Here is a 23,528-nt window from a genome sequence, read left to right as displayed (position 1 = left end):
AGCTAGCCAGCTGGGGACTGGCTCCCTTCTGAATTTCAGCCAGGTTATTCTATGTTCTGTGTCAGCAGCACGTGGTGTCTTCAGCAATAGGGTCTTAGCTTTTATATTAGACAGGTAATCAGGTGCTTTGACAGAAGCCTGTCTTGTTTTGGGGACTTTGTGGGTCTCTCTGATCAACAGCTCAATATGGTTAGCAACCAATTTCTGGTACTGGGGGCTATAGGCCAGAGCCAAATATTTTAAGGTTAGGCTTCATCCCACCCTCTCCAGGGCCCTTCTTACCAGTTGATCCTCCCTGGATTCCTGTTGAGTGTTATATCTTTTAGTCCTCTATCAAAGAGAAAGTTTTCCATGACACCAGTTCATTTAGGGTTTAGTTTTGTGTTTATTTCTCCCCAACCTCCCACATCCCTTCCCACGACCTTTTCATCCCTATTGTTTTAATAATCTGCTCAACTTTTATTTATTGGTATTCTATGTATAATTTTTATCTCCCACAAAAAAAAATCTCTGAATAGAAAACCCAGTGAGTATGTGAGACATCTCTATCACACCCTCCAAAGCTCAAGGACCACTGTGGAAGTGATGGCAGAAAAAAAATGTAAAAGCTGAAGGAAGAGAAGGAACGCTTACACTACTGTCTTCCAGATACAAGGTGGCCATGACATTCACGACCTCACAGTAGCTAATGCTGCCTGCGCAAGCTATGCATAACAGGAGGGGAGAAAATGATGACATCAAAGTAGATGAGAAACTAATTGGAAAGAAGGGATTCAGTAGAGGGGGGGTTGGGAGGGGAGAAGGGAAGGTGGCAAGAGGGGAATTGACCATGATCTGTACATAAGGAAGTTGTCAATAAAAAGTTAAAGGGGAAAAAAGGCATGTGCCTTTAATCCCAGCACTGAGAAGGCAGGGGTAAGAGGATTTCTGTGAGTTCCAGGCCAGTTTAGGACTACACAGTGATGCCAGATTATCCTGGGCTAGAGTGAGACCCCACCTTGAAAAAAAAAAGTTTGTTTAAAAAGTTTAAAAAGATGGGTGTGGTGGCACACACCTTTCTTTAATCTCAGCACCCCAAGGCAGAGATAGGAGGATCACTGTGAATTCCAGGCCAGGTCAGCTTGGGCTACACTGAGGCCCTACCTCAAAAAACAAAAAAACAGTGAATATACCAGAAACAGAAGAAAAAAAAAATCACCCAAGGTAGACAGAAACAAAAGTAGAGGAGGTGTGAGAGAGAGAGAGAGAGATTGAGAGAGAGAGAGAGAGAGAGAAGAGAGGAGCTGTATGAAGAACTCCTAGATTATTTTGGCAATCAAAAATTAAACTACTCTCCCAGAGATTCCTAGGTGTTGTATGGCAAGTTCCTCTAAACTGAAAGCAGCAAACAACCGTTACTAGCTTTATTAAAAGTAGCTAGAACAACTCAGTAGAGATTTCTTAACATTAGGCCTGCTGACATCCCACATAGAAAGAAGGCCATAAGAAGGTCTCCAGACACCTTCACCTGAGATCTTAGGAGCCCATGTGCCTCGGGGGGGGGGGGGGGGGGAGGAGAGGCAGAGGGACAGATTAAGGGACTATGACCTAAGCAGCTATTTGGGGTCTCCATTGCTGTAAGTAATCCCTCACACTGAGACTGAGGGAAGAGCATCTGCAAGAGAAATCCTGACACGGACGTGCTGTCTATGATAGGATGAGACTTCTTGGTGGTATAGCTGCTTTGAGGGCTCCGTGTTCTTATAAGTAACCCCTCACCCTGTGACTAACCCCATTAAACACCTCTGCTCACCAAAACTGCTTTATGTTATCTTATTTTTTGTTTCTTTGAGACAGAATGTGTGTGTCAGGACCTCCAGCCACTGCAAACAATCTCCAGACACATGTGCCACCCTGTGCATCTGGCTTACATAGGTCCTAGGGAATCAAACCTGGGTCCTTTGGCTTTGCAGGCAAGCACCTTAACTGCTAAGTCATCTCTCCAGTTCAGCAAAACTGGTTTTGGAGCAATAAGACTTTGGTCTGCCATCTGTTGTCATTTGTGGGGTAAATAGACATGTATTCACATCTCCCTAGGAAAAAGGGTTCACGCTACACTAAGATTCCCACAGAGAAGAATATTGGATTGTGAGGCATAAATAAAAATGTTTTTAATTAGGAGAGAATAAAGTTTGGTGGTGGTTTTTGAATGAGATGACCTAAAAATAGCAAATCCTGTTCATGAAATTCACTTGACAAAAGCAGTATGGAAAACTACTTGTTTCCACATTTCTTTCTTTTTTTTTTTTAATTTATTTTTATTAGCTATGGACATACTTAGTATGTAAACAACAAATGTTGGTACCATCGTTTCCCTCATCCCTTTTCTGAACAGGCCTTCCTCGTTGGGGATGCAGGTCATCCCTATGGGGGAGAGACAATATCTCTGTGCAAAATGTCCCTACTTGTAGCTCTAACAATTTTTCCGCCCCCTCTTCCTCAACATTCCCTGAGTCATGTTGGGAGAATTTTAAGTCTACTTCAATGCTGAGCACTTAGGAGTCTCTGGATCTCTGCTTTGGTAGGTGTGGAGTGTCCTCAGTGTCTATCTCCTTCACCCTTGTGCTGATATCAGCTTCACTAAGAAAGCAGCAGTCTTGCTTATTCCTCTAGTTCCTCTGTGGTTTCAGCTGGGGTTGGGGTGGAGTACACTGGGTTGTTTATCTCCTCAGGTCCAGCTCCCATCTGAAAAAGAGAAGCAGATTCTCCAATAGAGAGTGAAGTCAGCACCAGTTAAATGGGATAACCATTATTAATTTAGAGAGAATTTAAAGGGTATAGACCCTCTTATAGTCCAAGATTAGTGGGAGCTTGACATTAAAAAACAAAATTGTTATCTGGATATGATTTTAACTTGTTTCTCAGTTCCAGAAATTGTTTCCTTTCTACTGAGTGGATCCGTTAGCTAATCCAAGAGCAGTTGGTTACCCACCAAGGCTGTGTGCCACCTTTGCATTTGTGTGAGCAACGCATCAGGTTGTTTGCTTCTGAGTCACTTAGACTTCAACTTGCTCAGACAGATGTTGGCCACCTTCCCCCAGTAGCTCATGTAACACCTTCTAGCACTAGATGGGTTAACTGTCTGGGGACTGGCTCTCTTCCAGATTCCAACCAGTTCTCTCCATGGTCCATGCCAACAGTGTATGGTGTCCTCAGCAGTAGGGTCTTACCATTAACCTCTGGTGGGTAATCATATGCTCTGACAGAAGTCTATCTTGTTTGTTTTGGGAAACCTTGTAGGTCTTTCCAATCAAAAGCTCATTGTGGATGTTAACCACATCTCAGTACAGGGAATTACAGGCAAGCACAAGGGAAAAGAAAAAAGAAAAAGACAGACCAAAAAAAAAAAAAAAAAAAGGAGAAATTTAAAGGTTAGGCTTCAACTCACCCTCTCCAGGGCCCTTTGATTTAGGTGCTCCCCCTAAGGTCCTGTTCAGGTTTCAAACTATTAGTCTAACTTCCAGGATATAGCATTCTATGGTACCAGTTCAATTTGGGTTCAGTTTTGTGCCCCCCCCACACACACACCCTTCCCCTTCCTTCAGTCCCTACCCTCCCTATTGTCCAAGACTTGAGATGCTGTTCAGATATGCCAGCAATGTGACCTGATCCAGGTTAGGAACCATGGATGAGTGATACCATTCGACAATTGTCTTTCTGTGATTATGTGAGTTCGCTTCGTATGATCTGTTCCTTGTTGACCATTTTTCTACAAATTTCATCATGTCATTTTTTTCTTACTCCTGAGTAGAATTTCACTGTGTAGATATACCACATCTTGGTTCGCTATTCATCCAATGATGGGCACCTGGGTTGATTCCAGTTCTTAGCTAATATGAATTGAGCAGCTATAATAAACATGGTTGAGCAAATATTTTCCCTGTTTCTTAAGTAAATCTCATTCTTGCCAAGTCACCTGGGTGCTACAATCAAAGAAGTGCCAGGGACATCAAAAGGTGGGGCCTCCCATGTGACTTGTAGTAATGTAAAACAGTCTCGGTGTTGCAGCTATGGGAGAGGCTTACAGTTCCTTAAAAAGTTAATCTCGGGCTGCAGAGATGGCTTAGTGGTTAAGGTGCTGGCCTGCAAAGCCAAAGGACCCAGGTTTGATTCCCCAGGACCCACATAAGCCAGATTTACAAGGTGGAGCATGCATCTGGAGTTTGCAAAGACTGAAGGCCATGAAGTGCCCATTCTCTCTCTCTCTTTCTCTCTTCCTCCCTCCCTCCCTCTCCCTCTCTCTCCCTCTCTCTTAAATAAATAAATAAAAACATTTTTTTAAAAAGTTAATCTCAGATTCCCTACATAAACCAGCCAGCAATCCACCCCTAGGCTTCTACCCAAGAACTAAAAACAAATTTTCAACCAAATACCCATTTAAGACTATTCATGTCAACACTGTTCATAACACCTGAAAGGTAGAAATGTACACATATCTGTCAGTGTATGAGTGACCAACAAAATATCGTGTGTCTGTGCACTGAAGTATTCAGCCAAAGATGGTGCATGGTGTGATATGGATCAGTCTTGAAAACATTAAGCTGAGTGAAAGAAGCAAGAAACAAAAGGCTGTATATTGTTTGATTTCTTTATATCATATATTCAGAGGAGGCAAATTCACAGAGACAGAAAATTAAGTAGTTGATAGCTACTAGCTGCTAAGGGAGAGGAAAATAGAGAATGACTGCTTAATGGGTATGGGGTCTCCTCTGAGTTACAAAAATGGTCTGAGGGCTAGAGAGATGGCTTAGTGTTTAAGCGCTTGCCTGTGAAGCCTAAGGACCCTGGTTCGAGGCTCAATTCCCCAGGATCCACGTTATCCAGATGCATAAGAGGGCGCACATATCTGGAGTTTGTTTGCAGTGACTGGGGGCCCTGGCACCCATTTTCTCTCTCTCTCTCTCTCTCTCTGTCTGTCACTCTCAAATAAATAAAGAAAGAAAGAACAAAAAAATTTTTTTAATCGTCTGGAACTAGAGATCGGTGGTGGATACACAGCACGTGACTGTGGTAACTGCTGCCAAATTTTATATTTTAAAATAGTTACTTTATGCTATGTAATTTTTACCACAATAAATATTGTTAATAGCTCTCTGTGACTTACTTTCCAAGTTATACCTATAGTTTATATTTTTTAAAAATGATGTGATCTCCGTACTTTTAAGCGTTGAAAGCTGAGGATTGCAGGTGGTAGGTGTTATTCATGTGTTGACACTGTGGCCATGCAAATCAGGAAAGAAGGTTCCCTTACTGTGGTCCCCTTTCTCCTTTAGCTTGAAGGCACGGTAGAAACGAAGTTAAGATGAGAAAACAAGGACTTCATCAGGAAGAAGCATCAGAAGCCAGAAGTTCTAGTTTTCATTCTTGAGGCCTGTTTCCATTCCAGAACACTGGATAAAGTGTCTTCCTTTTGAGTTCTCTGTGTCCTATTCTGGGTGTGTATGACACCTGTGTGTTCCCATGAGAGAAAGATGAAGAGAAGGAAGGGAAAGAGGGAGGGAAAGAAAGAGTAAGAGCAAAGGAAGAAGGGAGGGGAAGAAAGAAGGAAGTGTGAATATTGTCTCCTAATTATTTGCTTTTCTCATCAACAATGATGAATTCAGGGTCTAGAAATGTAACTCAGTGGAAGCGTGCTTGCCAAGCGTGCATGAAGTCCCCAGCACTGAAAATACTTACACTCATGCACACATACCTGCGTAGATATGATGCATATATAAACACACAAATAGCCAGTACTAGATTTGTTTCTCTCTGCTGACTTACTTGCTAAGAACAAAAGATTCACTTGCCATTATGGATAGGGCCAGAGAAAGAGTCAAAGGAATGGGCCTTGTGGTGGTTTGATTCAGGTGCCCCCATAAATTTAGGTGTTCTGAATACTAGGTTCCCAGCTGATGGAGATTTGGGAATCAATGCCTCCTGGAGGGAGTATATTCTTGGGGGTGGGTTTATGGGTGTTTTAGCCAGTTTCCCCTTACCAGTGTTTGGCACACTCTCCTGTTGCTATTGTCCACCTGATGTTGGCCAGGGGGTGATGTCCACCCTGCTCATGCAATCATTTTGCTTGGCTTCGTGGAGCCTCCCCTCAAGCCTGTAAGCCAAAATAAACCTCTTTTTCCCAAAAGCTGCTCTTGGTTGGGTGATTTCTGCCAGCAATGGGAATCTGACTGTAACAGGCCTGTTATAGTAGTATATTTGTCTATATAAGAATCCACCACTCTGATTTGTTTTTGTCTTTGTTCTTTATCTTTTTCTTTCTTTCTTTCTTTCTTTCTTTCTTTCTTTCTTTCTTTCTTTCTTTCTTTCTTTCTTTCTTTCTGGTGTGTTTTTGTTTTTTAGGCAAGGTCTCATGCTAGCCCAGGCTGACTTAGAACTTACACTGTAGTCCAGGCTGGACTCAAACTCTTGACCATCCTCTTATGTCAGCTTCCTGAGTACTTGGACTGAAGTAATGTGCCATTACACCTGGCCACACCTCATTTTTGAAAAGAACAAAGATATGCAGAGGTCTAAATAAGAAACCTAGTTATTCCAGGACTTTTTGTTCATTACATAATTTCTGGGAAACCAAAAGTTGGTGCAGTGAAGGCCATGGAATCACAGTTTACTTCCCTGCAGCATCTGTAGTGCATGGATGGCAATGGTGGACTTGGCAAAGTATGGAGGCTGCCACCCTCTGTCTCTCTCCTACGTGTTTGCAAGGGTTTTCCTTTGACACTGATGATGGGTTGTTGTAGGTTTTTTGCATGTGTTTGTGGCATGTGTCTACATCTACCTGTGCATATTGTGACCATGGGGGGGGGGTTCACACTTGCGTGTATAGACCAAAGATGTGTCAGGCTCAGGATCGCTATCCACCTCCTTTGAGACAGGGCGTCTCATAGAACTGGAGATTAACTATTGGACTGGATTAGCCAGCAGGCTAACACTAGGGATCCCCCTGTCTCCACCTCCCAGCACTGGGATTACAATGCGGCATGCCATCCCCCGACATTCATGTGGGTTCTGGGAATTGAACATAGGTCCTCAAGCTTGCTTGGCAAACACTTTACCAGCTAAGCCATCTCCACAACCGTGCTGATGATGATTTTTGTGTGTGTATCAAGATGCTTTGCTATATACATTGTAATGTATTTTGAACAAAGCACTTTTAAATTCCTTTTCTCCCCCCCTTATTTTTAACTGCAGAGCTCACTGACTGGAGTCAGGACAGGCCATGATGGCATTCCTGTCAGTAATTAGCAGCATGATCTGGGTGATCTCTCCTCTCCCACAAACTCATCTGCTTCCCGTTTGCTCATCTGTGCAGTTACTTTTAGAACCTACATTTGCTCTAAAAATCGGTGATTCTGTTACAAATTTACAGAAGACTTAGCTGAATTTCTGGTCTATGAACAAAAAATGTCTGAGCCCCTGCATGTCTAGTTACTGCCTTTTATGGTGTCACATACTAAGACATAACCTGCTTCTCTAGGCATTTACAGTCTAGGGGAAGCAAGGCTCCAAGTCTTCCACAGCCAACAACAGACAAAAGACCAGGAGGAGATGGCAAGCTGGCCAGGACCTGACTCCTCTGAATAGGGCAGCCCCCACTTTCTGAGTCCGCCCAGTGGAAATGGGGACTCTGTGTACAAGATAGTCCACATTTCAACAAAAATGGAAGTCTTCCATGAAAAATAAGTCTCTTGTGGTAAACTAGTTTTTAAAAATGCTTAAAGTGGTATTTGATAGAAAACAAATGTGTTTACTGGACACATTAAGTCCTGAGGTCCACCCAGTAGTGACTTCTTGAATAAACAGACAATTAGAATGCTGTATGGTCAGTGACAGAAGTGTATGCAGAGTTCAGACAGTGATTAACTCAGCTCACAGTGATTTCTTTCTTTTTCTTTGTTTTTTTGTTGCATGTGTGTATGTGTGTATGTAATGTGGTATGTGTAGTTTGTATGTGGTGTAATGTGTGTGTGCATGTGTGTGTGTAATGTGGTATGTGTAGTTTGTATGTGGTGTAATGTGTGTGTGCATGTACAGTTTACATGTGGTGTAATGTGTGTATATGTGTAATGTGGTGTGTGTAGGGGTGTGTGTGTGTGTATGATGTATACATGTGTAATCACTCATGCAGTGCCCTATATGCTTTCCTGCTATGGCCAGAGCAGAACATGGGGTGTCCAGTTCCTCTGCTCTTCCATCTGTCCTTATTTTCTTATTTGAGCTGGCAGAGTATCTACAAGGTTGCCATCCTTTTTCATAAGCAGCAGTGATTCTAAGGTCTTTGCTGCCCTATAGGACTGGAGTGACAGATGCACCTGTTCATGCCCAGCTGTGTCTGTGGGTCCTGGGGATCAAATTCCAGGGGTCTCTGCAGCCTCCTCAGGCCCTCATGCATGCATAGGAAGTGCTCTTAATCACTGAGCCATCTCTACAGCCAGCCCTTATGATTTCTGAATAGGCCTTCTAATTACTTTCCAGCCACTTGTCAATACTTTTGTACTTTTTGTTTTTTGGTTTGTTTGTTTTACAATGAGGATTCATTTACCCTGTAGAGCTGGGTGACCCAGAACATGTCTCCCTTGTCTGTTAAGTAAGTACATGTTTGGTAAATTCCACAAGGGAGCCTTTGGAATGTGTTTTTGACAGTTTGCCCATTCAGGTTTTCTTTTCTTCTTCTTTTTTTTTAAGTACTTCATCTCCTGACTTTCACATTCTTTATTGACTTGTGAAAGGGGGATGTCCTTCCTGCTGTTCTGGCCTTGTTGCATAGAATAGCGTGGATTCGCTCTTATTTTTGAATGGAGCTGTAATTAATGTGGTTCTTTTTGTTGAGAAACCTCAATTTACATAGTACCTGCTCATTCCAGAGCATCATTGTTGGAAGTGTGCTTCATTGACTGATGTCTGAGAGCTCAGGGAATAGTGCTTGTCAATTATTCTCAGCAAACCAGGTAACTAAGAGGAGGCCCTGCTGCTGTGGCTTTGAGAAAAGTAACACTGATAATTTGTTTAATTGCTTCATAATACAGGTGAACATGTTAAAGCAAAATAGAATACCTTCTCAGCTGTTGAGGAAGTAATTTTAAATCACAGTTACTTTAAGATATGCATGCATACCCTAACCTACACCCCACCTGCTCTGTTGCTATTCTCTAGCGTGTACCTTGTGCTGGTGGCCCTGGGACAGCAGAGTAGAAGGAGGCCCAAATGTGTAGTCCCTGAGTCCTCCTGTCTTCCAGTCTAAGAGCCTCATTTTACTTTGAAGGAAGCTGAGACTCGGAGACAGGAAATACTTTTCCTATGGGTATCTCCAGCTCAGCACTTAGTTCATTTGAATACATTTTAAAGACACTGGAAATTTGCAGAGCACTGTAGAGATGGCACAGGAGCCAGGAAGCACCTGTAGCTACTAGCCCTTAAGAGGGGACAGGGCTGCTGAGGAACTGAACTTTTTTTTATTATATATATTTTTATTGGCAACTTCTGCACTTACAGACAACAAACCATACTATTTCCCTCCCTTCCCCTCCCCTGTCCTCCCCCACTTTCTCTTTCATAGCTCTGCTCTCCATCATATTCCCTCCCTCTGCCCATTAGTCTCTCTTTTAATTTGATGTCATCATCTTTTTCTCCTCTTACAAGGGTCTTGTGTGGGTATTCCTAGACACTGTGAGGTCTTGGATACCAAGGCCAGTTTCTGTCTGGACAGTTGTATACAGGGAGTGGTACTCTTCCTTTGGCTCTGACATTTTTTCCGCCAACTCTTTCACAATGGACCCTGAGCCTTGGAGGGTGTGAGATGTTTCAGTGCTGGACACTCCTCCATCCGTTCTTCTCAACACTGTGTTGCCTTTTGGGCCATCCCAGTGGTCATCACCATCTGAAAAGAGAAGTTTCTCTAAACAGAAGTGAGAGTAACATTAATATGTGAGTATGAATGTTAAGTGTAGTGATTTCAGGGCAATTTGGTGAAAATAATATATGGATTTATCCAGACAATAGCAGGCTTTATACCCCTAAGGCTCATGACCTCCCCTGCCATAGGCTTTTGATTAGGCTTTCAGTACCAGGCACATATTCCCCCCCATAGAGTGGGTCTTCAGTCCAATTAGAAAGTAGTTTGTTTCCCCCAGAGCAGACATGCCACTATTGCACTCATTCAGACATTTGGCCTGTCTGGCCAAACTTGAAGTTTCTAGTGTCCTCTGTTTTCACTGCTGATGACTTCCATCTCCCATAAGACTGCATACAGTGCAGCTTTTTCCAGCTTTCAGTTTGCTGGGCTATAGGGAGAAGGTTTTCTGCCCAGCACCAGCTTGATTACTCAGTAACTTTGCTGCTCAGGCATGTGATGTCTTCAGCAATAGGGTCTTACCATCTCTTTCTCATGGGGGAACCAAGGGCCTTGGCAATAGCCTATAGTGTTTTGAAGGCAACATAGACCTCCCCAGCCAACAAATCCCTGGGAGGTATCCCATCCCAGGCACTGAAAATTTTCTAGTAACAATCTATGGCTTCTGAATGTTCCATTGTTTTAAAATGTCTTATTCAGAATATCTTGAATTTTGATTGACCCCCCCCCCATCTTTCTTTTATGTAATATCTTCCCCTGACCTCACTTAGGCCTTTCCCCTCCCTGTAATCTGTTCTTCTACTTACATATATATAATACTATCCTCTTAAGACCTTCAGAAGAGGAGAGGGAATGTTGTAAGAATTGAATTTTTAACCTAATTTAATCAATTTGAATAGTCTCATGTGCTTAATAAGTACTGTCTTGGACAAAGAGGCCCAGAGATTACAGTCTCCATCCCAAAATTGTGAATAAGTATTAGGACACTTCACATATAACTGAGGGCTAGTTCACAGGACAATCATTCCTTGGTTTCCAATATCTACAAGGTTGGAGTGGATACTAAAGTGGCTTGTACAAAATGTTGCAGTGTTCACATAGAGCTGTACAATCCTCCCATGTGCTTTTAAGTCACACCTGTTACTTTTACTCCTTCATACAGTGGGAATGCTATGTGAGCAGTTGCTCTGCTGCATTGCTTAGGGAATAATGAGCAGAAAGCCATCTGTCCAGATGCACGTCAGCACAGACTGTCTTTCTGCTGATGATTCTGCTCTGCAGGTGCAGACCTGGATACTGTTCTTCTGTGCCTTAGTTCTTGTCCATTTGACCTTTGTGTAAGTTTCTGTGCTATTTTTTTTATGTTGAATGGTTAATTGTTTCTAAAGAATGTAACAAAACAGTCTTATACACAGATACAGGAGACCATCTAGTGCCATTTTCCTTCAGCCTGAAGAACTTCCTTTAACAATTTCCTTAGTTTTGTTCTGGTTGATAATTCTCTTGTTTTCAAGTTATCAAAAGTAAGCTATTTTACCTTTACTTTAAAAGGCCACATTTGCTGGATATGGACTAAGAGGGTTGTGGGTATCCCCCCACCGTTAGCACATTGGGATGGTATCCCATTGTCTTTCATTGTTTCCGATGAACATTCTGCTGCCTTCTTTCTGCAGTTGGCCTCCTGAGTATAATATATGTGCCCCTCCTGTCCCCCACTCCCCGACTCTGCTATTTTCCTTCCCTTTATTTTCAGGAATTTGACTGCTGACGATACGTAGTTGTGGCTTTCATTGCATTTCCCTTCCTCTGACTTGTTAAGCTTCTTTGTCTATAGTTGTTTTTTGAAATCCAATTTGGATAGCTTTGGCTCTTAGTTCTTCAAATATTTCTTTATCCCATTATGTTTCAATACTCTTTTTTACTGTGAATCAAATTACATGTGTATAAGGCCACCTCTTATTAACAGATGTATTGATGCTGTGTTCTTATTTTTAAACTTCTTTCCCTCCGGCTTGGATCCTATCTGTCAACATATCTTCATCATCAATGATCTTGTCTTCCATAATGAAGGCCATTTCATTTGGTCTATCCAGTTAAATTCGTATACTGTCATTTTTCATTCAATAATTTCATTCTCTTCCCTCCTAGAGTTTACATTATCTCTTGAAAAAAACCCATCTCTTCACTCATTATCTCTAACTTCTTTATCTGCTCACTGTCCCTATGTGGACCTATTGCTCTGTTTATACGCATGGCATATTCTCTGGGTTATTTTCTCCTTTATCCTGCTTTTCATGTCTGATAATTTTTTTTTACCTTTTAGATTTTTATTAGTAGTTCTCTGAAGAATCAAAATAGTTAGCAAATTATTTTAGATTCATCAAGACTGAATGTATATGTTTTGTATTTAGATCGTTAATGATGTACAACCTAATACAAAACAAACCAAAGAGACTGATTTCTACTACTAGGTGTTACTCATTGTGTCATCCTAAAGCAGGGCTGGAGGAGGCTGTTCAAGGAGGATGGGATTAGTGCTAGGTGACTAAATTATGGCTTGTTTTCTCACCCACTCAATGTGCTGGGAAAGGGTCACTGATTACTCAAACCGACAGCTTCCTAGAGCAGAAGCTCCAACACCCTGGACAGCAGAGGATTGTAGTCCAAGTCAAAAGACACAGTCTGGGCAGGGAAGCATGGGAATTGCCTGGCAGAAGAGGCAGACTTGGCTCCATGAGGAAAAGTGCATCCTTTGTACCTCAGAGATGTTACAGAACCAGTGTAACACTAGGAAACTCTTGGAGGGGAGGGGGTAGACCCTGGAAGAACCTTTTCACTTGCATTCAACTTGGGTTAGAGTTCAGTCTACCCCAAAGCAGCAGCACTGAGTCTGTGGCCCTCCCTTCTCTCCCCATTTCTCTTGGAGACCAGGCCATACAGCTCCCAGAAAGATCCAGGTATTCTTTCTGAAAGGCCAAGGTGGGAAGGACACTTCTCAAAATACAAATCTGTTTAATATGGAAGGGGTCAGGACAGGTCTGGGCATTCATATACCTTTATCTTCCTGTTATCTCCCCACCTCGGTCTGGGCTCACAGACACTGACAAGTAACAGTCTCCACCCCTGACCTTCGAACCCCCAAAAGAAAACTGGGAAGCATGTCCCTGCCCCCCCCACAGCTGAGCTGTGCAGGGCCTCCTGGGGATGGTGGTTCCATGGCAGGGCCTAGGCAGGGGCCTGATCTCAGCTGGCTCCAGCCCGGGTCATGAGGTCTTCCAAAGCATTGTCCTGGTCACTGTTGTGTAAAAGCAACACTTCCTTAATGTCTTTCAGTCCAAAGCCCATTTCCTTAAATTTGCTCACTAACTGAAGAAGCTCCATCATCTTTTCATCTTTTCTTCTGAACACTGGTGCATTTCCAGAGCCTCTTCCACTAACAGAGGGTCAAAGCCCTTCTCACAAAGCTGTCCATGTGCAAAGAGATAGTTGAGAATCTGCTCAGTATTCTCTCCTTTCTTCTTCATTGCTCTCAGAACACACTCATATGAGTAGCCGTTGTTGACCACGGTCTCCACACACTGCCACTCACTAGGGGACAGTGTCTGCAGTTCAGAATAGGCCTGGGAACAGCTGGACATGTTGGGCACTTGTGACACTGAGAAATTCAGAGGAGTGACAGTGGGACCTGTATTTGGAGGTGATGGTTCTTCTGAACACAGAGACAAGATAGGGAAGACATCTGGGAGGATGTCAGGGTTGGCACCTCTGTGCCACTGTCCAAGTTCAAAGCTGAAAGCCCACGAGTATGGTCCTCACTGAGCACACTGGCACTGCTTTGGAAGGAAGGCTTTAGGGAATTCCAGGACATGCTGCTTCGGGGGCAGGATGTGCTATGGAAAGTGCTCACCAGCTTGACTGTCTTCTGATTGCTGTCGTCAGAGTCAAGTTTAGGAAAGGATAGAGACTTGATACTGCTTACTGCAGGGATAGAGGGGAGGGGCACTTTGGAAGACAGCGACATCTTTCCACAGTCGCCCAACTGTGGTAAGGTTATAAAGCCACTGGGTTTGTGAAGAGGCTTGAAATCTAAGGTTTCCCGCTCCAAGGACGCCTACACCTCCTCATCCTGTATCACAGACCCAGAGTTTCCTCTGGGCAAGCTACTGTCCAGTAACTGAACCAGTAGGGGCCCAGAGGCTCCTACCAGAATGTTTCTCAGCTCCTCCTTCTCATCTATAGTTTTAAACTCCAGATTATCAAATGGGTCTTCTTCACACTCGAAGTCAGCAGGATTAAAATCTGCCTTCGTGTGGGGTGGGCTGAGAACCTTCTGTTTCGTGGCACTATTGCTGACCCGAGTTGGAGTGAGGATGTTGTTGTGCTGTAAGCTGGCAAGGATGGGGTTAATAGGAGGTGGCATTGCGGCTGTACTATGAGGCTTGGAGAAGCCCATGTTGCTGTCTCCCTCTGGGCCACTCTTAGAATTCACTGTAGCTTCTGCTTCAGCAGCCTTACGTCCTGTTTCTCGCTGGGCTTCTTGGATCTTCTTAATATCTTCAGCCCACTCAATGGTTTCTTTTCCAAGGAGAAGTCATACATGAAAATCTGTACCAACTTCTTAGAAGCCATTTAGAACCTGAAGGCCGCCGTCGCCCTGAAAGCCAAAAGGTGCTGGCGCCTGCTGGCCTCCCAGGCGCAATCCCCCGCTGCACTCCCGAGGCCCCTAGGGAGAACGAACGCCACCCCCTCCAACTCTACCCGCCCCGGGCCAGGCCGTCACCGTAGCCACCGCCAGTACCGCAGCCGTCATGTTGAAACCCTACATCCCCCCTCATGTCTGATAATTTGATAATATTCTCTGCAATGCATAGAGAAGAGTAGGGTCCGATGTGTGACATGTTGAGTTTATTTTCCTCTGACTGTACTATAGTCAGGTGTAGTGGGATAACGAATGACTAGATCCTCCTGAAAATCAAGCTGAGATGCTGCTGAGCTGAACCTTGGATTAGACTGGATTTATCTGGCCACCTTTCTCCCAACCTGTGTTGATGCTTTAAGGGAGGAAAAAAACAATCAGAGGCTTTGTAGGAGGATGATGACTTTGAAGCCAATCTGAGCTATGTAGCAAGACCTTGTCTCAAGATTTTAAAAAAGAAAATATTAGCATTTTATCTGTGAATCAGTTAATCTGTAGTTTCAGGAATGTTTTGGTCACACAAAGATGTAACTAACAGCGTGTGAAATACAGGCACCACAAGAATGTGGGGAAGACATGATTTCACTATCAGTCAACCCTTCTTCCTTTGTTTGGCATACTTGAAGGTTGAAGGAGAATTATCTGGCCAGGCAATTTGGTTTGGTGTGTTGCACTCACCTAAATCCCATTCTGTCCTGTAAGCCTATATGGTCCAGAAATTTGACTGGTGTCCTCTAGTCTGTGGATGGCACATACTCAGACCAGGCACTCACACGAGGTCTAAGAGTTGTCACAACTCTGCTCCCATAGGAAGGACTCATTTCTCTCTAGAATTAACCAAAGCATCTTAACATCTCCTGGACTTCCTCTTCCCCCAAAAGTTTAGTTGTTCTTTTGACTGGGTTTTTCCTCGTCTCTGTGGGAGTGGTCACTTGTGACCTTTGAGCATCCTAAGTGGAAGCAGAAGCTCCTCACATGTCTTGTTTCAGTCATGGGAGAGGGGTGGTGAAAGGGCTCTTTCCCGTGCCCCACCTCTCCTCTTCAGAATCCCCAAAGTTTCTCAAAGTTTCTTCAGTGCTGAGCTGACCTAGCCACCTGAAGCACGCTACCTGACTCAGTGCCAAAGAAGCCATACTCAGTGACAGTGACAGGTCAGCCACTCCCAGGACAGCTCCCTCCTGGGAAAGCTGTATATGACTTCCTTTGCTTTCCAAAATAGCATGCTTTCTCCACTTTCTTATATCCAGTGGCCAAAAGTTCCCAAGCTGTGTCCAAAATTCAGCACTTGAGATTGTTGGGAAATATCACTTCGTGTTCATCAGCTGTGTGGCTGGTATTCTGCTGTCAGTGCGTAACACATGCTTGATAAGTTTTGCAGTCTTGCTATGTCCTTCTGCACCTCACAAATGTCCCCACATGCAAGTAATGGACCAGTCATTGTGAATGCTTTTCTCCTGCTCCTGGAATTGCTGATGGAGTCCAAGTGTCATGAAATAACCTTATCTTCTCTTAGCAATTTAAGGAAATCTCAATTGGCTGCCTTCATTTTTTAAAATACTTTGCTGAAAACCACATCCGTAACAAATGTTGTAAAAAGAAAGTTAAATACAGTTGTGCTAAGGAATAATCAGTACTTTCTGGAGAGTGTACTGCTTTTAACATAATAGCTAAAATTTAAAAAAAAATACATATTTATGTAATGAATTTATCAACTGGAACATTTTGTAGTAAATTAAATAGGAAGTCCCTTCCTCTTCAACTAGGTTTATAACATGATTTTTCATAGGGAATATTTTTAATCTATTCATTTCCAACATACATGGCCAAATTTTTTCAAAGGCTCATTTGGGTCAGTCACATGTGGACGTATTTAGTTGGTCAGATGGTGTTGTATGTTATGAAGACAGAGCCACAATGCTGTCAGTGACCCATGCTCCTCGGAGAAAGTTTGCCTGTTAGGGATGCCGAATTGGTCCCTTAGAAATGCTTTGCTAAATTTGTTATCACCTCCTTCTCGGGTTCTATAGGGTATAGGGAACTGTTTAAATGAAGGATTGAAGTTGCAAAAATGTTAAACAATGACCCTATAAAAGTTTGTGCCCTTATAAAAGTGGAAGGGTGCGGATCAAGGACATGATTAATTCTGTATAATCATGAAAACAACTACAGACTTGAGTGGTTTACTCCCAGGACAATCCTAGGACCTCTGTGGAAAAGACAGAGTATAGGAAGGAACTCTTCCTTTTAGGAATTCATTTGTCAGGTCATACTGGCTTACAGTTGTAACATACAGAATCAGTTTTTATTTTCTTCTGTGATATCCATTGTTTCTTAACCTCAAGAAAAAAAAGTGGTCAACAAATATAGTATTTATAAAATTTATGATTTCTCAAATTGTATCAGCATATACAGTGGAGCTATCATATCAAATCTAAATCAGGTCTACAATTTCTAGACTTGATATGTCACATTTGTCTCTGGCTCAGGTCTGTGTGCTTGTGTTCTTCCTTTATGGTGTTTTTGGTGATGGTATGTTAAAATAGTTGAGGAAAGTAAGCCTAACAATGTGAGTAATTTTTAATGAAATACTCTTTAAATATTATGACCAATAATTTATATCAAAAAATTTATCACAAACGGGGGAGATTGCACAGTGGTAGAGTGCTCATCCTGCATAAGCGTGATGGCCCAAGAGGGTTTGGGACAGCCCATGCTGGAATCTCCAGAACCCACATAAACAGCTGACGTGGCCATGCAGGTCCGTAACCCCAGTCCTGCAAAGGGAGCAGAGACCAGGGAATTGCCAGGGCATGTGAAAATCACCAAACTCTGGTATAAGCAGACTATCACGCAAACCAGAATGGGCGGAAGAGCAATGGAGCAAGACATCCCATGAGGCCACATCAGTGAGTACCACCCCTCTTTTGCTGAGCACATGGGGCACACACATATGCATACACCATTCACATAACCACCCCTCCACACCATATTACATGACGTATACCTAAGCCAAACAAAAAACAAGCAATCCCCTCAAATTTTCCATCTTCTTTTGTTTGACACGTAATTTTTAAAACTTTCTCTACCTGTATTTTTTTTCATTCCATAAGAGGAATCATTTCTAATATATCTGTCCAGGAGTTTTATTTGTTAGAGCATTAGAATGTTAAGGTAGCAGGTAAGAAGTGAAAAAAGAATTTTCCCCAGCTAATGATGTAAGATCACAATGTGTGAACTAGTGCTATTATCTCTTCTCTTCACAGATGGGGGGTTACTTGGGCTATAAGACACTTCCAGAAAAGGAACGAGTTTGTGGGAGTTGTTTGTGACTCCAGGAAAAGCACAAACTCTTGACCTCTTGTTCCATTGATTTCTTCAGTAGCAGACTCTAGATCTTTTAGGAGGAGTCATTCCTCGATGAGCCTGGTAGAACTGAGGATCTGTCATCTCATTTCCGCTGTCACCTGCTCCAGTGCCACTCTTGGCAGACTTTCAAAGCACGAAAAGTCATACACCTTTCATTTGTTTTATTTTTCTTGTTACTTCATTCTTTTTTTTCTTCATTATTTCCATGAATACTCACTAAGATACTATGCTGGCCACGGACACATTAGCAATAGCCTATCCCATTTGTTTAAAATTACATATCATAATAGCATCAGTCTTGATAGAAGAATATTATATGTGTAGTATTTTGCTGAAATAATAACAGCGATGCTCACACATGTCAGAGTTTTTAGTTAAAAGTTAATAAAATTGCTATGTTATATTGATTAAAGGAACTAAATGTAACAATAAAAAGTATGACACAATTGAGCACTTCTAGTAGTTCTTAATGTAGAAAAAGAAAAATATTTAACTTTAGTTGCTTCCTTCATCATCTTTTGTTCTTGTGGAACTTCTCTGGGTACCATGTAGCTTATACAATTTCTCCTTAAGAATAAGTTGTATGAAATACATGAGAAGGAGTTCAAATAAGTCTAAAAAGAAGTACTTTGACTGGGAAGGTACGAGTCTGGGAAAGAAATTTTCAGAGTTTGTATGGTGTCAGAAATGTATGTATGGTAGGCATGTGCCCATACTTATTAGCTAGGTTTTTCTACCATGAAAGCACTGTACAGTCATTTCTGACCCTGCTGAAGCGTTAGTCCTGGTAGGTCTTCATGACTAGCATGGAAGATGCAGGGGTGCAGGTGCCACCTGTGCTGACCCGGCTGCATCCCTGGCACAGAGCAGAGACCCATCAATGATTTGCACGTGTATAGTCAGCTTCATGCTGCTGGGATGAACTTCCAAACCAGGCACAGTTATGGAGGAGGGTACTTCTTGACACCCACAGATAGAGGAAAGGGTCCATAATAGCAGAAAGAGCTGTCCGCCTTTCACAGGTCCTCATAGAGAAATGCCACCATCAGTGCCATGAGCAAACACACTACAGGAACTCAGCAGAACTCACATTGCTCTCTGCATAGTGGCTGGAATTCTAGATCTGCCCCCAAACACACCTTAGGGCTGGACCCTAGGATCTGCCCACAGTGACACCTCCTCCAGCCAAGTTACAAGTTTGAATACAACTCATGAATCTCTGGGGGACATCCCTCAAATTACCACAGTACCTAAGAGCTCCCACCTCTTGTTTAGGTTAGCTCATTTGACTACAGCCTCAGCTTGGTGAGAAATTTAGAACAGATGGGCCCTATGAATAAAGTTGCATTTCAAGAGGGGACTAAGATAAGATGAATCTTGAAGTCATTAGCCCATTGCTTTTTTTTTTTTTTCCTATCATGATCATTTAGTAAATGCCTATTGCTTTTTGTTTTTGTATTGGGCCACTCATTGCTCAGTATTTCAACTTAACTTTCCTATTGAACCCCTATAATTGCCCTATGACTTAGTGCTACCACTTTGTTTTGTTTTGGCTTGTGTATGTGCATGTAGTGTATGCATGTGTGTATGTAATATACGTGTGCTGCACAAATGTGTTTGAAGGCCAGAGGGACTATTGAGTGTCCTCTTTTCTTTTATCATTCTGTTTCCTTCAGATAGAGTCTGTCACTACACACAGAGCTACTGGTTTTTCTCTTTTCTTGGGGGCAGGGTTTTTGTTGTTGTTGTTGTTGTTTGTTTGTTTTTCCTGGTCAGTAAGCTCCAGCAATTCTCCATTCTTTGCTCTACCCATCATGCCCCCCACAGGACTGGGATTCCAGTTTGCATGGGTGCCTATGAGATGGAGCTTAAGAGGTCTCAGGCACTCTTAACCATCACCCAAGCTGCTGGAGTACTATTTCATTCCCATTCGAAGAATTAAACTGAGATCCAGCAAACTTAGCTGCCTTACCTGAGGCCACAAGGTTAGTGTCAGGACAGCTTTAGGCTCTAGTGCTGTGAGTCCTCAGCTTGAGCTCTCCTACTATTCTGAAGATGGTTGGTGTGAACTGCTCTGAACCCCTGTTCTAACATTGGTCAGTGGTAACTGCCAAAGGGAAAATACATAAGGTTATAGGAATACACAAGAAATTTCTGACCAGGATTTCAATAGTATAGTAAATAGACCCAAAAATTGACAAATGAGATTACTGGAAATTGAAAAGCTTCTTCATAGCAGAAGAGACTATGAACAAAGTGGATGGATGGCAACAAAATGGGAAAATCTGGCAGCTGTATTTCAGACAAGGAGCTAATCTCTAGAATATGGAATAAACTAAAAAATTAAACTCCCCAGAACTACTAATCAATAAATGGGCCAATGAACTAAACAAACAGTTCACAAAAGAAGAAATACAAATGGCCAATAAATATTTTTAAGGTATTCAACATCCTTAGCAATTAAAATGACTTTGAAGTTCTTCCATTTTACCTTCAAGTCAGAATGGCTATCATCAAGAAAGCAAACAAGTGCTAGCAAGAGTGTGGGGAAAGAGGAGTCCTTATTCCCTGTGGGTGGGAGTATAAACTGTTTATGGTAGTTTGAATTATGCTCTCCATAGATTCAAGTGTTTTATTAAGCTTGTAAATTGGATCACCAGCTACCTGGATGGAGGAGGTGTCACTGAGGGCAGATCCTGGAGTCCAGCCCCAAGGTGTCACTGGGGGCAGATTCCAGCCCAAAGGTACAAGCAGCAGTGTGAGCTGCGGGGTACCTGCTTGCTGCCGGTTCGTGTTTGCTGCTTTTTGTGTTTGCTGGCTCTCTGGTTGTTTCTCTTTGCTTGGATGTATGGAAACAGTTTCTTCCGCCACTGATGGAAAGCCCCCTGGATCTGAAATTTTGAAATAAATGTCTTCCTCCCATAAACTGTTTGTGGTTTGGATGTTAATCGCAGCCACGTTAAACTGTATATAATAATGGTATAGCTTTGTGGAAAACATTGTGGTGGTTTCTTAAAAAGACTAAACATAACTAACAAATGACCTAGAAAATAGAACTACCATATGATAACTACTCCTGGGCATATACCCAGAGAACTATGTATCCTACCACAGAGATATTTGCAAATCAATGTTTATTGCTGCAAGGAAATGGAATACACCTAAATGTACACTAATAGGTGACTGGGTAATGAAAGTGTGGTACATATACACAATTTATTTTATAAAAGAGAAATTTTATAAAGAAAAGAAATTATAGCTAGGTGTGGTAGCGCACGCCTATAATCCCAGCACTCAGGAGGCAGAGGTTGGAGGATCATTGTGAATTCGAGGCCACCCTGAAACTACATAGTGAATTTCAGGTCAGCCTGAGCTATAGTGAGATTCTACCTCAAAAAAAATTATGAAAACTTCAAGAAAACAAAGACTTTAAGACATATAACTCACATTCTCTCTAATACACAGATCCTAGCTTCTAATTGTTATGTAAGTGTATTTCAGTAGAAGTGGAATGTGTGTAAAGGCCATGAAACTAGAAAAAGGACCCATGAAAAGGAAACCAAAGAGACTTTTAAGTGGAGGGATGGCTGGAGGGTAAGAGATCATATGTCACGTGAAAGTGGAAAGGGAAGCCTGGCGTGGTGGCGCACGCCTTTAATCCCAGCACGCGGGAGGCAGAGGTAGGGGAAGCACTGTGAGTTTGAGGCCATTTTGAGACTACATGATAAATCCTAGTTTAGCCTGAGCTTGAGCAAAACCCTACCTCAAAAACAAACAAACAAAAAGAAGGAGGCAGAAGGGTACAGTAAGTGGGAGAATGAACTAAAACTAAGTGTTCATGACAATGCCATAAAGAGCTGGTCATGGTGGCACATGACTTTAATTCCAGCACACGGGAGGCAGAAGTAAGAGGATCACCCTGACTTGGAGGCTGGCTTGAGATTACATAGTAAATTCCAGATCAGACTGGAATAGAGTGGGATCCTACCTCAGAAAACCAAATATTAAAATTAAAAAAGGCAAAAGAAAAGAAGACAAGAAAATGCCATGAAGGAACCAGTGTTTGTGTATGGTAATTAAAGTTTGTCATTGTGGATGCTTAAGCCAAATACCATAGTGCTTTCCAAAGGACATTGAATTGCTTGATTATTATAGAAGGTGCTTGTTGAAGGCTTGTGTAAGTTTATAAGCCAGAAGTGATTATGATTATAGGAATGGACAGAGTCAGGCATAGTGGCAATCTATAATCCCAGTCAGTACTCAGAAGGCTGAGGCAGGAGGATCACATGTTCAAGCACAGCCTGGGTTACATCGTGAGACCTTACTTCACAAAGCGGAGTGGGTATTGGCACTGGATAAAGAGACGATTCAAGAAAGGGGAAAGGAGGGTAGAAGGAGCATGGAGAATAAGATAGGGACACAGGGTTTCCCCATAGTGAGAAAGACAGACCTGAGGTTTTCTAGAATACGCTTCACCTGGTGATGGGGAATGGTTCTGCAAAAATGCTCGTTCATTCACAGAAGCTGGATATTTGCAAGATCAGGACACACTTCGTGTCTTGGAAAAGGTCTGTAGTGGGAGGAAAGATTTCCCAGAGCCTAGCAATGAGATCATCATGGCATGGTCAGAGTTCACTGGAGTCAGCAGTGTGGCTTGTTAATGGCTGTGCTAAGCTGCCTGTGCTGGTAGATCGCAGATGAAACACAGTCTTTAGCTCAGAATCTCATCATCCACTTGTTAAGCAGTGCCAGTTGCCCTGACTAGACAGGCAAGTGTACAGCTGCTGCTAACACACTGAAAGAGCCCTTGCCTCTGCGAGAGCGAGGTCTTGAGACAGTCTCAGTACCCGTAAGCTGCAGGAGCTGAGAACATGAGCGTTACCTATGTAGGGTGCGCACATGAAATCAAAATGGTTCCAAATGGATATTGGCTTACATTGTCAAGCAGTGCTTGGTAAAGGGAGGAAGATGGAGCAGAATCACTCACATTACTCTTACCTTGTAAAATTAAATGCTAAATTCTGTGATGACAAAATAATAGGTCACTGTACCTGGCCTCTCCTCCATCTTAGCTGGTAATTTGCTGGGATGGCCTTGGGCAATCACATCCACACTGAATCATTACTGACATGTTTGTATAAATTTCATCTAGTCATTTTCAAAATAGATAAGACAACTGGGCAAATGCTGTATATATTTTTGAAATGCATGAATTAAAATGCGTCTGATATATAAGTCGCACCACTTTCATGTTAGTTCTGTGCTCATTTCGGTGCTTCTGAAAGTATCCAGTGCCCCACGTGCACCCCAGGCTGCCTTTTTCAAACTTGAATTTTCTTTTCCACAGAGCAAATTGGCCAGGAAATGTTGGAAAACCTCAGTCACGACAGAGAAAAGATTCAGCGAGCGCGTGAACGAGTAAGTAGAAGAGGGAGTGATCTTTTCACATGGTCAGTGACGGAGAAGTTGCCTTGGGACACACACTACTTACACCCTATGCGACGTGAGTGCGTTGTCTGAGAACTGCTAGAAGGAGTGAAGCTGCAAGTGTGGGAAGAGGAAAAGAAGGGGTGTGAGATG

At 42.6% G+C, this 23,528-nt stretch overlaps 1 protein-coding gene and 1 pseudogene across 4 annotated transcripts in view; one reads left to right on the top strand and one right to left on the bottom strand.

Moving 5' to 3' along the window:
• Vti1a (vesicle transport through interaction with t-SNAREs 1A) overlaps positions 1-23,528 on the top strand; it is a 388,408-nt gene that overhangs the window by 213,472 nt on the left and 151,408 nt on the right. For all 4 annotated transcript variants that reach the window (XM_045135289.1, XM_045135286.1, XM_004659337.2 and 1 more), the window contains one exon: positions 23,296-23,366. In XM_045135289.1, the coding sequence (XP_044991224.1) occupies positions 23,296-23,366 (71 nt within the window). The remainder of the gene's footprint in view (positions 1-23,295; positions 23,367-23,528) is intronic.
• Positions 13,079-14,474, bottom strand: LOC101602095 (annotated as a pseudogene).

The sequence above is a fragment of the Jaculus jaculus genome, chromosome 1, assembly GCF_020740685.1.
Source record: "Jaculus jaculus isolate mJacJac1 chromosome 1, mJacJac1.mat.Y.cur, whole genome shotgun sequence".
NCBI lineage: Eukaryota > Metazoa > Chordata > Mammalia > Rodentia > Dipodidae > Jaculus > Jaculus jaculus.
This window is presented reverse-complemented; position numbering and strand designations above follow the sequence as displayed.